A 16,757-nucleotide genomic window follows, 5' to 3' on the forward strand; every position below is an offset into this window, starting at 1 on the left:
CAGCATACCACAATAGTAACAAAATAGTGGATAATTGATGACGTTCAAAGCCGATTTAACAAAATCCCCGAGGATATTGAAATAACCAAACAAATAAATATAAAAAAAATATAATTAACAGAAAAAAACCAGGAAAACCCTTTCTTGGACCCATTTGATAGCAACAATGCATGTAGTCTACATGTGTGTTTAAGTTATATTTAATCTGGTTGTGTTTTAACTGTAGTGTATGTATCACATACTATCGCTGAGAGTGCTGCAATATGGAAGGGAATCCATGCCGAAGGTTCATAAATGTTCTGAATTGTAATATCAAGCATATTATGTTATTGTCTTATTGTGTTTGGTATTGTTCTTTACAGTACGTCCGAGTATTGTGCAATATGACAAGTTTGTTATTATTATTTTGTGTGTGTGTAATCACTGCACCCTCAAACATTATACATGTATATTGTAGAAACCTAACAACGATAACAACAAGATGATTTTTATGTCGTTAAAATACAGTCGGAATGTTAAATAGCTCAATATGTTAATATACGATTACAGATGCAGATCATCAAATATTACCTATATTATATAATGATCTGGATATGTATGTTTCTCTTTACAAAATCTTATCGCACATGTGTCGTTTATTCTTACCGACATTATTAAACAGCATAATCATCACAAATTAAATAGCATCCCCAAAGACGGGTTGATGGTAGATACCCCGGCTTGATACTAAATAAAATCATCTTAAATACACCAATAACAAAACAATCTCTAGGTCATGTCCAAATATCCCTAACTGTCGGTCCCGATATTACCAGAAACCCACCACACTCGCAAAATAAACATAGGAACACACACGAACATGTAAAACTGAAGTAGTTGGAATGCTTTGTATAGTGTCAACACCCAATGGCCATTCACCCTACAGAGTTATAGAATATGTAATATTCTGGCTAGCAAACAACCTACTAACAGACAACCTAACATCCATCTGATCCATACTTATACCACATTACTAGTATCCTATTACAAACACAAAATAGAACAACTGCGAAATAAACTTCTATCTTTACACGATAGGATACCTTATAAGCACTATATCACCAAATAACTATTCTATCATCGCTCAAATAATAGCTGAAATCTTTATTTAATGCAAGACACAATAAATCGAGTACGAGAAACTAAGTATGGTTATCAGGAATATTTGTCATGTTGCTTTTGATTGTAGTCTTTTGAAATTCAAATGTATGCAGTTGCTGTTATCATGTAGGAACAATTTTACTTTGTCTTAAAAGAATTTGTACGGGATTAAGTTAAAATCTTGTTAACAGGGACTATTTCATCGAATGAAAGTTAAAATTTTGTCCTATTGGAGTAATTGGAGTCTCTGAATAATCTCTGATTTTCTGATGAATTGTACATGCTTGTGGAGTTTGACATCATCCAAATCTCATCAATCTATCAATATTCCGTAATATATAACATCCGTGTAAAAATATTTTTGTAAGTATCTATATCAAGTACGCAAGTACGTAATATTATGTTACCGTTTAAAAAATTCACGTGTATAACACTATAACACACTGTCACTTCTCGAATACGTATTGTAACACACTGTCACTTCTCGTATACGTATTGGAACACACTGTCTCTTCTCGTATACGTATTGTAACACACTGTCACTTCTAGTATACGTATTGTAACACACTGTCACTTCTCGTAAACGTATTGCAACACACTGTCGCTTCTCGTATACGTATTGCAACACACTGTCACTTCTCGTATACGTATTGTAACACACTTTCACTTCTCGTATACGTATTGTAACACACTGTCACTTCTCGTATACGTATTGTAACACACTGTCACTTCTCGTATACGTATTGTAACACACTGTCACTTCTCGTATACGTATTGTAATACACTGTCACTTCTCGTATACGTATTGTAACACACTGTCACTTCTCGTATACGTATTGTAACACACTGTCACTTCTCGTATACGTATTGTAATACACTGTCACTTCTCGTATACGTATTGTAACACACTGTCACTTCTCGTATACGTATTGTAACACACTGTCACTTTTTGTAGACGTATTGTAACACACTGTCACTTCTCGTATACGCATTATAACACACTGTCACTTCTCGCATACGTATGGTAATACACTGTCACTTCTAGTATACGTATTGTAACACACTGTCACTTCTCGTATACGTATTGTAATACACTGTCACTTCTCGTATACGTATTGTAACACACTTTCACTTCTCGTATACGTATTGTAACACACTGTCACTTCTAGTATACGTATTGTAACACACTGTCATTTCTCGTATACGTATTGTAATACACTGTCACTTCTCGTATACGTATTGTAACACACTTTCACTTCTCGTATACGTATTGTAACACACTGTCACTTCTCGTATACGTATTGTAACACACTGTCACTTCTCGTATACGTATTGTAACACACTGTCACTTCTCGTATACGTATTGTAACACACTGTCACTTCTCGTATACGTATTGTAACACACTGTCACTTCTCGTATACGTAATGGATACTTCACATGATGTTACGTATTGGATAGTTCAAATGATGTTTATTTAACACAGTAACACACTATCACCTCTCGTATACGTATTGGATAGTTAACATGGTGTATATTTCACATAATAACACACTGTCACTTCTCGTATACGTATTGGATAGTTCACATGATGTATATTTAACACAATAACACACTGTCACTTCTCGTATACGTAATGGTATATTTCACATGATGTATATTTAACACAATAACACACTGTCACTTCTCGTATACGTAATGGATAGTTCACATAATGTATATTTAACACAATAACACACTGTCACTTCTCGTATACGTATTAGATAGTTCACATGATATATATTTAACACAATAACACACTGTCACTTCTCGTATACGTATTAGATAGTTCACATGATGTATATTTAACACAATACCACACTGTCACTTCTCGTATACGTAATGGATAGTTCACATGATGTTTATTTAACACAATAACACACTGTCACTTCTCGTATACGTATTGTAACAGACTGTCACTTCTCGTATACGTATTGGATAGTTCACATGATGTATATTTAACACAATAACACACTGTCACTTCTCATATACGTATTGGATAGTTCACATGATGTATATTTAACACAATAACACACTGTCACTTCTCGTATACGTATTGTAACAGACTGTCACTTCTCGTATACGTATTGAATAGTTCACATGATGTATATTTAACACAATAACACACTGTCACTTCTCGTGTACGTAATGGATAGTTCACATGATGTATATTTAACACAATAACACACTGTCACTTCTCGTATACGTATTGGATAGTTCACATGATGTATATTTAACACAATAACACACTGTCACTTCTCGTATACGTATTAGATAGTTCACATGATGTATATTTAACACAATAACACACTGTCACTTCTCGTATACGTATTGTAACAGACTGTCACTTCTCGTATACGTAATGGATAGTTCACATGATGTATATTTAACACAATAACACACTGTCACTTCTCGTATACGTAATGGATAGTTTACATGATGTATATTTAACACAATAACACACTGTCACTTCTCGTATACGTATTAGATAGTTCACATGATGTATATTTAACACAATAACACACTGTCACTTCTCGTATACGTATTAGATAGTTCACATGATGTATATTTAACACAATAACACACTGTCACTTCTCGTATACGTATTGTAACAGACTGTCACTTCTCGTATACGTATTGGATAGTTCACATGATGTATATTTAACACAATAACACACTGTCACTTCTCGTATACGTATTAGATAGTTCACATGATGTATATTTAACACAATAACACACTGTCACTTCTCGTATACGTATTGAATAGTTCACATGATGTATATTTAACACAATAACACACTGTCACTTCCCGTGTACGTAATGGTATATTCCACATGATGTATATTTAACACAATAACACACTGTCACTTCTCGTATACGTATTGGATAGTTCACATGATGTATATTTAACACAATAACACACTGTCACTTCTCGTATACGTATTAGATAGTTCACATGATGTATATTTAACACAATAACACACTGTCACTTCTCGTATACGTATTAGATAGTTCACATGATGTATATTTAACACAATAACACACTGTCACTTCTCGTATACGTAATGGTATATTTCACATGATGTATATTTAACACAATAACACACTGTCACTTCTCGTATACGTATTAGATAGTTCACATGATGTATATTTAACACAATAACACACTGTCACTTCTCGTATACGTATTAGATAGTTCACATGATGTATATTTAACACAATAACACACTGTCACTTCTCGTATACGTATTAGATAGTTCACATGATGTATATTTAACACAATAACACACTGTCACTTCTCGTATACGTAATGGTATATTTCACATGATGTATATTTAACACAATAACACACTGTCACTTCTCGTATACGTATTGGATAGTTCACATAATGTATTTTGTAACACACTGTCACTTCTCGTATACGTATTGATAGTTCACATGATGTATATTAACAACTGTCACTTCTCGTATACGTATATGATAGTTCACATGATGTATATTTAACACAATAACACACTGTCACTTCTCGTATACGTATTGATAGTTCACATGATGTATATTTAACACAATAACACACTGTCACTTCTCGTATACGTATTAGATAGTTCACATGATGTATATTTAACACAATAACACACTGTCACTTCTCGTATACGTATTAGATAGTTCACATGATGTATATTTAACACAATAACACACTGTCACTTCTCGTATACGTATTAGATAGTTCACATGATGTATATTTAACACAATAACACACTGTCACTTCTCGTATACGTATTAGATAGTTCACATGATGTATATTTAACACAATAACACACTGTCACTTCTCGTATACGTAATGGATAGTTCACATGATGTATATTTAACACAATAACACACTGTCACTTCTCGTATACGTATTAGATAGTTCACATGATGTATATTTAACACAATAACACACTGTCACTTCTCGTATACGTATTAGATAGTTCACATGATGTATATTTAACACAATAACACACTGTCACTTCTCGTATACGTATTAGATAGTTCACATGATGTATATTTAACACAATAACACACTGTCACTTCTCGTATACGTATTAGATAGTTCACATGATGTATATTTAACACAATAACACACTGTCACTTCTCGTATACGTATTAGATAGTTCACATGATGTATATTTAACACAATAACACACTGTCACCTCTCGTATACGTTATGGTATATTTCACATGATCTATATATAAGTCTTTACCACAATTACTACATAATAAAAATAGTATTATTTAGGCAAGATATGTTAAGCACATGACACCAAGTTAAACAACAGATATTTCAATGTCTGTGATCAAAGATATGTCGCAATCTGTCCGCAATTAAAGACATTTCTTGAAATAAAGACATAGCATATTCTTTTTAGTGGTTGTTATTTGTTTGGCATTGAATTAGTTAACTTAGCGTACTGAAGTGTTTTAACTTGCTATTTTCTCTGAAAGCCTTCTGGAAAATGCAACTGTACCATATTTTAGCTTGAACGCATATATTCTGAATGTCTTAATTTGCATGTTTCAGTTTACCTTCTGAGATTTTCCCACAAAAACCTTAGACTATGTATTGAATATTTATCCACATATCTTAGATTGTGTGTCAAATATTTTGACACAATATCTTAGGCTGCGTATCGGGTATTTTGACACATCATCGGAGACTATGTGTCTAATATTTTGACACATTATCGTAGACTATGTGTCTCATATTTTGACACATTATCTTTGACTATGTGTCTGATATTTTGACACAATATCTTAGACCATGTGTCGAATTTTTTGGACACATTATCTTAGACTATGTGTCGAATATTTGAACACATTATCTTAGGCTGCGTATCGGGTATTTTGACACATTATCGTTGACTATGTGTCTTATAATTTGACACATTATCGTAGACTATGTGTCTTATAATTTGACACATTATCTTAGACTATGTGTCTGATATTTTGACACAATATCTTAGACCATGTGTCGAATTTTTTGGACATATTATCTTAGACTATGTGTCGAATATTTAAACACATTATCTTAGACTATGTGTCAGAAACAGTGACACAGAAGAGTTAAGTTGTGCATCTGAAAGCACATTGTGGCATGTGATTTAGACACACTGTAATCTAATTGTTCTATAAAGGATGTGACAGCCAAACATTGTTCATGTCTTCTCGGATAGATCGGATGGAATAAAAACCTCCTCCGTGTTTAGATCTTTGCTGTCTTCGCTGTTCGTCTTTCGACTCCGTATACCTAACTGTAGAGGATGTATAAAGGTGAGGAGGCAGAGGAACAGCAGAAAGATCGTTACCTACAATTAACAACAAAACAATGGTAAGTATACAGGTACATAGACTAGTAGGCATCTATCTACATCAACAGGTATATACTGTATAAGGGAATACAATATCTCGTCATCTTGTTCATAACATAGCGTCTTATATTGGTATGGATGTCAACGATGATTGAAGGGAGGTAACTTAGAAAACAAGAAATAACTCACGGGAGACAAAACACAACATAAATAATGGTATTTTATATTTAACTGCAGAATACAATACACAAATTGACAAGGAGTTAATATATATGTTGTCATTATAACCCCTGGAGTATGTCATGGCGAAGCTGAAGGCATTTCAGGAGAAAACGAGAGTAATCGCAGGCCTATTAAGACGAGACTTCCTCGGAATATTACTACAGAGACAGAGCTCTACCTGATGTATACTAAAAGGCCAATCTACCTGTATAATCTGTTGTCGTACACCGAGCCTTCAGGTTCGCTATGATTTTATCCAGACCCCAATTTCAAGAAACAAAAAGCGCCGATATAAATAAAAACAGTTATGTCCATTTTACGTCAGTCCGTTTTTAACTAAAGTTTGTTTCGTGAAATTGTAGCCAGAGGGTAGTTATAATGGCAGTGAAAGTAACCCCTGAAATATCGTAGATGTCAAAACCCATACCTGTTGTGTGTTTAAAAATTACTTAAAACTTAGCCTATGTATGCATTAACCCTATAAATCCTATTTACTTGTTATCACACATTGATCGGATAATCCATTTACGTCATCGTGTCTTTGACAACGCCGCTTGTTCACGTGATAAGTCATCTTAAACGCTCTCTTAACCACAAGATACGCCTAATACACAGACGGAGAAGTGTTTCCTTCTGTATGAAGTCATTCATCTGTGTCTTTTTACTTATTTCATCATCTAAGTTAATGCCATAGTTATCATCCATACAGTATATGTTGATTAGACAATGACTGTGTAAAAGCTATAAAACATTACGAACGGTTGGACATAAAAACAGTGCATGGAGTCACTCAGTCACACACATTAAGTGGATAACTTTATAAAATCAGTTTCAAACATTCTTTTTGATGTAAGTTTTATTAAACCCTGGTTGAATCACATTACCGAATAATTTTCTCTACGGTTAACCATGTGGAAATCCAGTAAAATATTAAAGATTAAATATCAATTGATCTTTCTCTTCATTATTATATCCGCAATGTTACTTTATACGTCAGCGGGGTAAAGATCAGAGCTGTCAAAATATTTCTACCAGTACATCGAGAGATGTCACAGGTCGCCTTGTATGACGTCACATCGACATCCGCGAGCAGGCTTTCGCATGAGAAATATGATGACAGATAAATGTGTATATCAGTAAATAATCAACAATGACGTCAATGAAAGTAGCTTTATTTGTCATATCCGACCTTGTGAGAACCACATATACTGTAACGTGGTAGTTAAAACCTTGTTGTTTGCTCGTGTAATCATTTTTATGACATATTTTAGAAAGAACATAGATTTGCCTTATTTTGAATTATTTCAATTGTTCTTTTATCATGGGGGCTGTTTCTATGGGATTTTTAACACCACCTTTCCACTCCGATTAGCCTTTGTAGTTAACATTATATGTGCCATATCTGGACGAACATTTTCTAATCGGAGTGGAAAGGTGGTGTTAAAAATCCCGTAGAAACAGCCCCCAGCTCAGTTTTCTTTAAACTCTCCATATCAATAGTACTACTAGTTGCCCCTTAAAAATAAGACTACTTTTTTTCGTTTTGTGATTTTAAAAAGGTCCAAAAGGCCTGAAATCTTCGTGTTCATTTTCAATAAATCTTTTGTCCCATCCGGTTTAAAAATGCGGTAAAAAGTTTTTGTGTGATTTTGATATAGCGAGTGTAGGAAGTTAACAAACCCAGCTTAACATCTCCTGTTTAAGATTTCAGAGTTCAATTTAAGGGAAAATTAGTGTATAGTAATAATTTTGGATGCTGAATGTTTCGAAAATATTGGTTGCCATGGTATGAAAATTGTAACCTCTGATTGGCTAAAATATAGATAATGTCAGATTCAAGTAAAAGTTGGTGTATACGGGTTATGAGTTATGCTGAATATCATGGTAACACTTTAAGAAAGATTGGTTGCCATGGTAACAAAATGGAGACCCCTAATTGGTTAACATTTAGATATTGTCAGATTTAAGTGAAAACTGGTATATAAGGGTGATGAAGAATGCTGGATAACATAGGATCACTAAAGTAACAATTTTGAAATACTTTGTTGTCATGGTAACAAAATGAAGGGCCTTAAATGGTCAAAATTAAGATTGCAGTCATTATGGCGTTGGTATTATTCTTAGTTTTAACACATTTTATTGTAAACCAAATGTAATTCTGTTTCGCTATTTAATCTACATAAATTTCATTTCAAATAGTTTTTATCTACCTAAGAAGGAAACACCTTCGTGGTGTTGGTATTCTTAATTTAAACATGTTTTATTTGAAAAAATGTAACTCTGCTTCGCTCTTTATTACAAATAAATCTAATTTCAAATATTTTTTATCTATCTAAGAGGTAAAGATGAATTAAAATATTAATTTGTATCTTTTAAGTTTGAGTTACATATCAGTATTTGAAATGCTATTTATCTGAATTTGTTGGGTTTTTTTTGAAACGTATCTGATATAAAATTATACATATGGCATGTTTTGAAAATGAATTACAAATGTGGATAAAATCGATAACATGTCAAATATTTGGTGCAAACCAAATACCCTTAATATTTATTATGTCAAAAATTTAACATTTTTTTTGCATGAAAAATCTATTTGTAGTCAAAGCAATTAGTAAATATCATTATAAATGGGTATATGATAACGAATGAAGTATCTTCAATAACAATACTTATAAGAAATAAAAAGAACTATGTTCAAAGGTGGCCACAAGGGGTCCCCTTGACACATACCCAGACTATTGTTAGAACCTATCATTTTAAACATTTTATGTCTTGTTTAAAAAAAATAGATAAAAAGCACATATAAAGAAGTAATGTACCTAGATATATAACACTGCAAAATTAAAAAAAAAACACCACGTAAACATGCACATTAGAAGTTACTTACATGTACATTTGCTCCGTCGTAAGCGTCAAACCATGAAAAGAAACCATACTGAAGCATAGTAAACAAACCGGTGGAGAAAGTCATTATACCGTACAGGGCGCCGAAATGTTGCTCTGGAAATCTGCAAATAAGCATGCATATTGGTATAGGGCAAAGAAGTAAGAGGACAAACGTTATACAGACCTTCTTTTCCTGTGATGGACGTTTTTGTAAAAGAAAATGTTTCAAATTATGAGTAAATGAACGCACAATGTTCACAAACTTAAAATAGCTCTATGTAGCTTTGTATCTCTATTTCAAATTTATTTACATAATGCATTATTTGTCTTGTAACAGAAGCTTTAAAACATAAAGCATCAACAATTGACAACACAGAAAGCCGCTTACGCGTCATTGACGAAGGCAACGCCTATAGAGTAGAGGAAGGAACGGTAGAGCGTGAAAACAACAAATGTAGGCACGATGACACTGAGGTGTTCAACCAATAGGAACACATAGACCATGGATCCAAGGATACCGGTCATTGTCATTGGCAACAGGACGGGTCGCCAAACTCTGGCAGGGGACGAGTAATCTGTTGATAGAACAAATAGAAATATATAAGGGACGGTCGCCATACCCGGGCTGGGGACGGGTAATCTGGTGATAGAACAAATAGAAATATATAAGTACGGGTCGCCAAAGTCGGGCTGGGGACGGGTAATCTGATGATAGAACAAATAGAAATACATAAGGACGGGTCGTCAAACTCGGGCTGGGGACGAGTAATCTGATGATAGAACAAATAGAAATATATAAGGACCGGTCGACATACCCGGGCTGGGGACGGGTAATCTGGTGATAGAACAAATAGAAATACATAAGGACGGGTCATCAAACTTGGGCTGGGGATAAACGAGTAATCTGGTGATCTGGTGATAGAACAAATAGAAATACATAAGGACGGGTCGTCAAACTCGGGCTGGGGACGAGTAATCTGGTGATAGAACAAATAGAAAAATATAAGGACAGGTCGCCATACCCGGGCTGGGGACGGTAATCTGGTGATAGAACAAATAGAAATAATAAGGACGGACGACGGTAATCTGGTGATAGAACAAATAGAATATAAGGACGGGTCCAAACGGGCTGTAATCTGGTGATAGAACAAATAGAAATACATAAGGACGGGTCGTCAAACTCGGGCTGGGGACGAGTAATCTGGTGATAGAACAAATAGAAAATATATAAGGACGGGTCGCCATACCGGGCTGGGACGGGTAATCTGGTGATAGAACAAATAGAAATACATAAGGACGGGTCATCAAACTCGGGCTGGGGACGAGTAATCTGGTGATAGAACAAATAGAAATATATAAGGACGGGTCGCCAAACTCGGGCTGGGGACGGGTAATCTGGTGATAGAACAAATAGAAATATATAAGGACGGGTCGCCATACCTGGGCTGGGGACGGGTAATCTGGTGATAGAACAAATAGAAATACATAAGGACGGGTCGTCAAACTCGGGCTGGGGACGAGTAATCTGGTGATAGAACAAATAGAAATATATAAGGACGGGTCGCCATACAGGGCTGGGGACGAGTAATCTGGTGATAGAACAAATCAAATAGAAATACATAAGGACGGGTCGTCAAACTCGGGCTGGGGACGAGTAATCTGGTGATAGAACAAACGGGTCGCCAAACCGGCTGGGGACGAGTAATCTGGTGATAGAACAAATATATACATAAGGACGGGTCGTCAAACTCGGGCTGGGGACGAGTAATCTGGTGATAGAACAAATAGAAATACATAAGGACGGGTCGCCAAACTCGGGCTGGGGACGGGTAATCTGGTGATAGAACAAATAGAAATATATAAGTACGGGTCGCCAAAACGTACTGGGATAGAACTAGGGACGAGTAATCTGGTGATAGTAATCAAACAAATAGAAATACATAAGGACGGGTCGTCCAAACTCGGGCTGGGGACGAGTAATCTGGTGATAGAACAAATAGAAATATATAAGTACGGGTCGCCAAACTCGGGCTGGGGACGGGTAATCTGGTGATAGAACAAATAGAAATACATAAGGACGGGTCGCCAAACTCGGGCTGGGGACGGGTAATCTGGTGATAGAACAAATAGAAATACATAAGGACGGGTCGCCAAACTCGGGCTGGGGACGGGTAATCTGGTGATAGAACAAATAGAAATATATAAGTACGGGTCGCCAAAGTCGGGCTGGGGACGGGTAATCTGGTGATAGAACAAATAGAAATACATAAGGACGGGTCGCCAAACTCGGGCTGGGGACGGGTAATCTGGTGATAGAACAAATAGAATAATAAGACGGGTCGCCAAACTCGGGCTGGGGACGGGTAATCTGGTGATAGAACAAATAGAAATATATAAGACGGGTCGCAAACTCGGCTGGGACGGGTAATCTGGTGATAGAACAAAAGAATATAAACGGGTCTCGGGCGGGACGGGTAATCTGGTGATAGAACAAATAGAAATATATAAGGACGGGTCGCCAAACTCGGGCTGGGGACGGGTAATCTGGTGATAGAACAAATAGAAATATATAAGTACGGGTCGCCAAACTCGGGCTGGGGACGGGTAATCTGGTGATAGAACAAATAGAAATACATAAGGACGGGTCGTCAAACTCGGGCTGGGGACGGGTAATCTGGTGATAGAACAAATAGAAATATATAAGGACGGGTCGTCAAACTCGGGCTGGGGACGGGTAATCTGGTGATAGAACAAATAGAAATACATAAGGACGGGTCGTCAAACTCGGGCTGGGGACGGGTAATCTGGTGATAGAACAAATAGAAATACATAAGGACGGGTCGCCAAACTCGGGCTGGGGACGGGTAATCTGGTGATAGAACAAATAGAAATATATCAGGACGGGTATCAATACTCAGGCTGAAAAAGGGTAATCTGGTGATAGAACAAACAGAATTATATAAGTACGGGTCGCCAAAGTCGTCAAACTCGGGCTGGGGACGGGTAATCTGGTGATAGAACAAATAGAAATACATAAGGACGGGTCATCAAACTCGGGCTGGGGACGGGTAATCTGGTGATAGAACAAATAGAAATATATAAGGACGGGTCGCCAAACTCGGGCTGGGGACGGGTAATCTGGTGATAGAACAAATAGAAATATATAAGGACGGGTCGCCAAACTCGGGCTGGGGACGGGTAATCTGGTGATAGAACAAATAGAAATACATAAGGACGGGTCGCCAAACTCGGGCTGGGGACGGGTAATCTGGTGATAGAACAAATAGAAATACATAAGGACGGGTCGTCAAACTCGGGCTGGGGACGGGTAATCTGGTGATAGAACAAATAGAAATACATAAGGACGGGTCGTCAAACTCAAGCTGGGGACGAGTAATCTGGTGATAGAACAAATAGAAATACATAAGGACGGGTCGTCAAACTCGGGCTGGGGACGGGTAATCTGGTGATAGAACAAATAGAAATACATAAGGACGGGTCGCCAAACTCGGGCTGGGGACGGGTAATCTGGTGATAGAACAAATAGAAAATACATAAGGACGGGTCGTCAAACTCGGGCTGGGGACGGTAATCTGGTGATAGAACAAATAGAAATACATAAGGACGGGTCGCCAAACTCGGGCTGGGGACGGGTAATCTGGTGATAGAACAAATAGAAATACATAAGGACGGGTCGCCAAACTCGGGCTGGGGACGGGTAATCTGGTGATAGAACAAATAGAAAATATATAAGGACGGGTCGTCAAACTCGGGCTGGGGACGAGTAATCTGGTGATAGAACAAATAGAAATACATAAGACGGGTCGCCAAACTCGGGCTGGGGAGAGTAATCTGGGGAACAAATAGAAATACATAAGACGGGTCGCAAATCGGGCTAGTAATCTGGTGATAGAACAAATAGAAATACATAAGGACGGGTCGTCAAACTCGGGCTGGGGACGGGTAATCTGGTGATAGAACAAATAGAAATACATAAGGACGGGTCGTCAAACTCGGGCTGGGGACGGGTAATCTGGTGATAGAACAAATAGAAATACATAAGGACGGGTCGTCAAACTCGGGCTGGGGACGGGTAATCTGGTGATAGAACAAATAGAAATACATAAGGACGGGTCGCCAAACTCGGGCTGGGGACGGGTAATCTGGTGATAGAACAAATAGAAATATATAAGTACGGGTCGCCAAACTCGGGCTGGGGACGGGTAATCTGGTGATAGAACAAATAGAAATACATAAGGACGGGTCGTCAAACTCGGGCTGGGGACGGGTAATCTGGTGATAGAACAAATAGAAATACATAAGGACGGGTCGCCAAACTCGGGCTGGGGACGGGTAATCTGGTGATAGAACAAATAGAAATACATAAGGACGGGTCGTCAAACTCGGGCTGGGGACGGGTAATCTGGTGATAGAACAAATAGAAATACATAAGGACGGGTCGCCAAACTCGGGCTGGGGACGGGTAATCTGGTGATAGAACAAATAGAAATACATAAGTACGGGTCGCCAAACTCGGGCTGGGGACGGGTAATCTGGTGATAGAACAAATAGAAATACATAAGGACGGGTCGCCAAACTCGGGCTGGGGACGAGTAATCTGGTGATAGAACAAATCAAATAGAAATACATAAGGACGGGTCGTCAAACACGGGCTGGGGACGAGTAATCTGGTGATAGAACAAATAGAAATACATGAGGACGGGTCTCCAAACTCGGGCTGGGGATGAGTAATCTGGTGATAGAACAAATAGAAATACATAAGGACGGGTCGTCAAACTCGGGCTGGGGACGGGTAATCTGGTGATAGAACAAATAGAAATACATAAGGACGGGTCGTCAAACTCGGGCTGGGGACGGGTAATCTGGTGATAGAACAAATAGAAATACATAAGGACGGGTCGTCAAACTCGGGCTGGGGACGAGTAATCTGGTGATAGAACAAATAGAAATACATAAGGACGGGTCGTCAAACTCGGGCTGGGGACGGAGTAATCTGGTGATAGAACAAATAGAAATACATAAGGACGGGTCGCCAAACTCGGGCTGGGGACGGGTAATCTGGTGATAGAACAAATAGAAATACATAAGGACGGGTCGCCAAACTCGGGCTGGGGACGGGTAATCTGGTGATAGAACAAATAGAAATACATAAGGACGGGTCGCCAAACTCGGGCTGGGGACGGGTAATCTGGTGATAGAACAAATAGAAATACATAAGGACGGGTCGCCAAACTCGGGCTGGGACGGGGGTAATCTGGTGATAGAACAAATAGAAATATATAAGGACGGGTCGCCAAACTCGGGCTGGGGACGGGTAATCTGGTGATAGAACAAATAGAAATATATAAGGACGGGTCGCCAAACTCGGGCTGGGGACGGGTAATCTGGTGATAGAACAAATAGAAATACATAAGGACGGGTCGCCAAACTCGGGCTGGGGACGGGTAATCTGGTGATAGAACAAATAGAAATACATAAGGACGGGTCGCCAAACTCGGGCTGGGGACGGGTAATCTGGTGATAGAACAAATAGAAATACATAAGGACGGGTCGCCAAACTCGGGCTGGGGACGGGTAATCTGGTGATAGAACAAATAGAAATACATAAGGACGGGTCGTCAAACTCGGGCTGGGGACGGGTAATCTGGTGATAGAACAAATAGAAATACATAAGGACGGGTCGCCAAACTCGGGCTGGGGACGGGTAATCTGGTGATAGAACAAATAGAAATACATAAGGACGGGTCGTCAAACTCGGGCTGGGGACGGGTAATCTGGTGATAGAACAAATAGAAATACATAAGGACGGGTCGTCAAACTCGGGCTGGGGACGGGTAATCTGGTGATAGAACAAATAGAAATACATAAGGACGGGTCGTCAAACTCGGGCTGGGGACGGGTAATCTGGTGATAGAACAAATAGAAATACATAAGGACGGGTCGTCAAACTCGGGCTGGGGACGGGTAATCTGGTGATAGAACAAATAGAAATACATAAGGACGGGTCGCCAAACTCGGGCTGGGGACGGGTAATCTGGTGATAGAACAAATAGAAATACATAAGGACGGGTCGTCAAACTCGGGCTGGGGTCGGGTAATCTGGTGATAGAACAAATAGAAATACATAAGGACGGGTCGTCAAACTCAAGCTGGGGACGGGTAATCTGGTGATAGAACAAATAGAAATACATAAATACGGGTCGTCAAACTCGGGCTGGGGACGGGTAATCTGGTGATAGAACAAATAGAAATACATAAGTACGGGTCGCCAAACTCGGGCTGGGGACGGGTAATCTGGTGATAGAACAAATAGAAATACATAAGGACGGGTCGTCAAACTCGGGCTGGGGACGAGTAATCTGGTGATAGAACAAATAGAAATACATAAGTACGGGTCGCCAAACTCGGGCTGGGGACGGGTAATCTGGTGATAGAACAAATAGAAATACATAAGGACGGGTCGTCAAACTCGGGCTGGGGACGGGTAATCTGGTGATAGAACAAATAGAAATACATAAGGACGGGTCGCCAAACTCGGGCTGGGGACGGGTAATCTGGTGATAGAACAAATAGAAATACATAAGGACGGGTCGTCAAACTCGGGCTGGGGACGGGTAATCTGGTGATAGAACAAATAGAAATACATAAGGACGGGTCGTCAAACTCGGGCTGGGGACGGGTAATCTGGTGATAGAACAAATAGAAATATATAAGTACGGGTCGCCAAACTCGGGCTGGGGACGGGTAATCTGGTGATAGAACAAATAGAAATATATAAGTACGGGTCGCCAAACTCGGGCTGGGGACGGGTAATCTGGTGATAGAACAAATAGAAATACATAAGGACGGGTCGTCAAACTCGGGCTGGGGACGGGTAATCTGGTGATAGAACAAATAGAAATACATAAGGACGGGTCGCCAAACTCGGGCTGAGGACGGGTAATCTGGTGATAGAACAAATAGAAATACATAAGGACGGGTCGCCAAACTCGGGCTGGGGACGGGTAATCTGGTGATAGAACAAATAGAAATACATAAGGACGGTTCGCCAAACTCGGGCTGGGGACGGTTAATCTGGTGATAGAACAAATAGAAATACATAA

General features: G+C 38.7%; 1 protein-coding gene across 1 annotated transcript in view; it reads right to left on the reverse strand.

Moving 5' to 3' along the window:
- Positions 1–4,758: 4,758 nt before the first annotated feature.
- Positions 4,759–16,757, reverse strand: part of LOC138326091 (equilibrative nucleobase transporter 1-like) — a 32,535-nt gene continuing 20,536 nt past the window's right edge. The window contains exons 8-10 of the mRNA XM_069272231.1: positions 10,022–10,208; positions 9,635–9,755; positions 4,759–6,522 (exon numbers count right to left, since the gene is read on the reverse strand). Coding sequence (XP_069128332.1) covers positions 6,373–6,522; positions 9,635–9,755; positions 10,022–10,208 — 458 coding nt within the window. The 3' untranslated portion in view covers positions 4,759–6,372. The remainder of the gene's footprint in view (positions 6,523–9,634; positions 9,756–10,021; positions 10,209–16,757) is intronic.

Source organism: Argopecten irradians, chromosome 6, assembly GCF_041381155.1.
Source record: "Argopecten irradians isolate NY chromosome 6, Ai_NY, whole genome shotgun sequence".
In the NCBI taxonomy this organism is placed as follows: domain Eukaryota; kingdom Metazoa; phylum Mollusca; class Bivalvia; order Pectinida; family Pectinidae; genus Argopecten; species Argopecten irradians.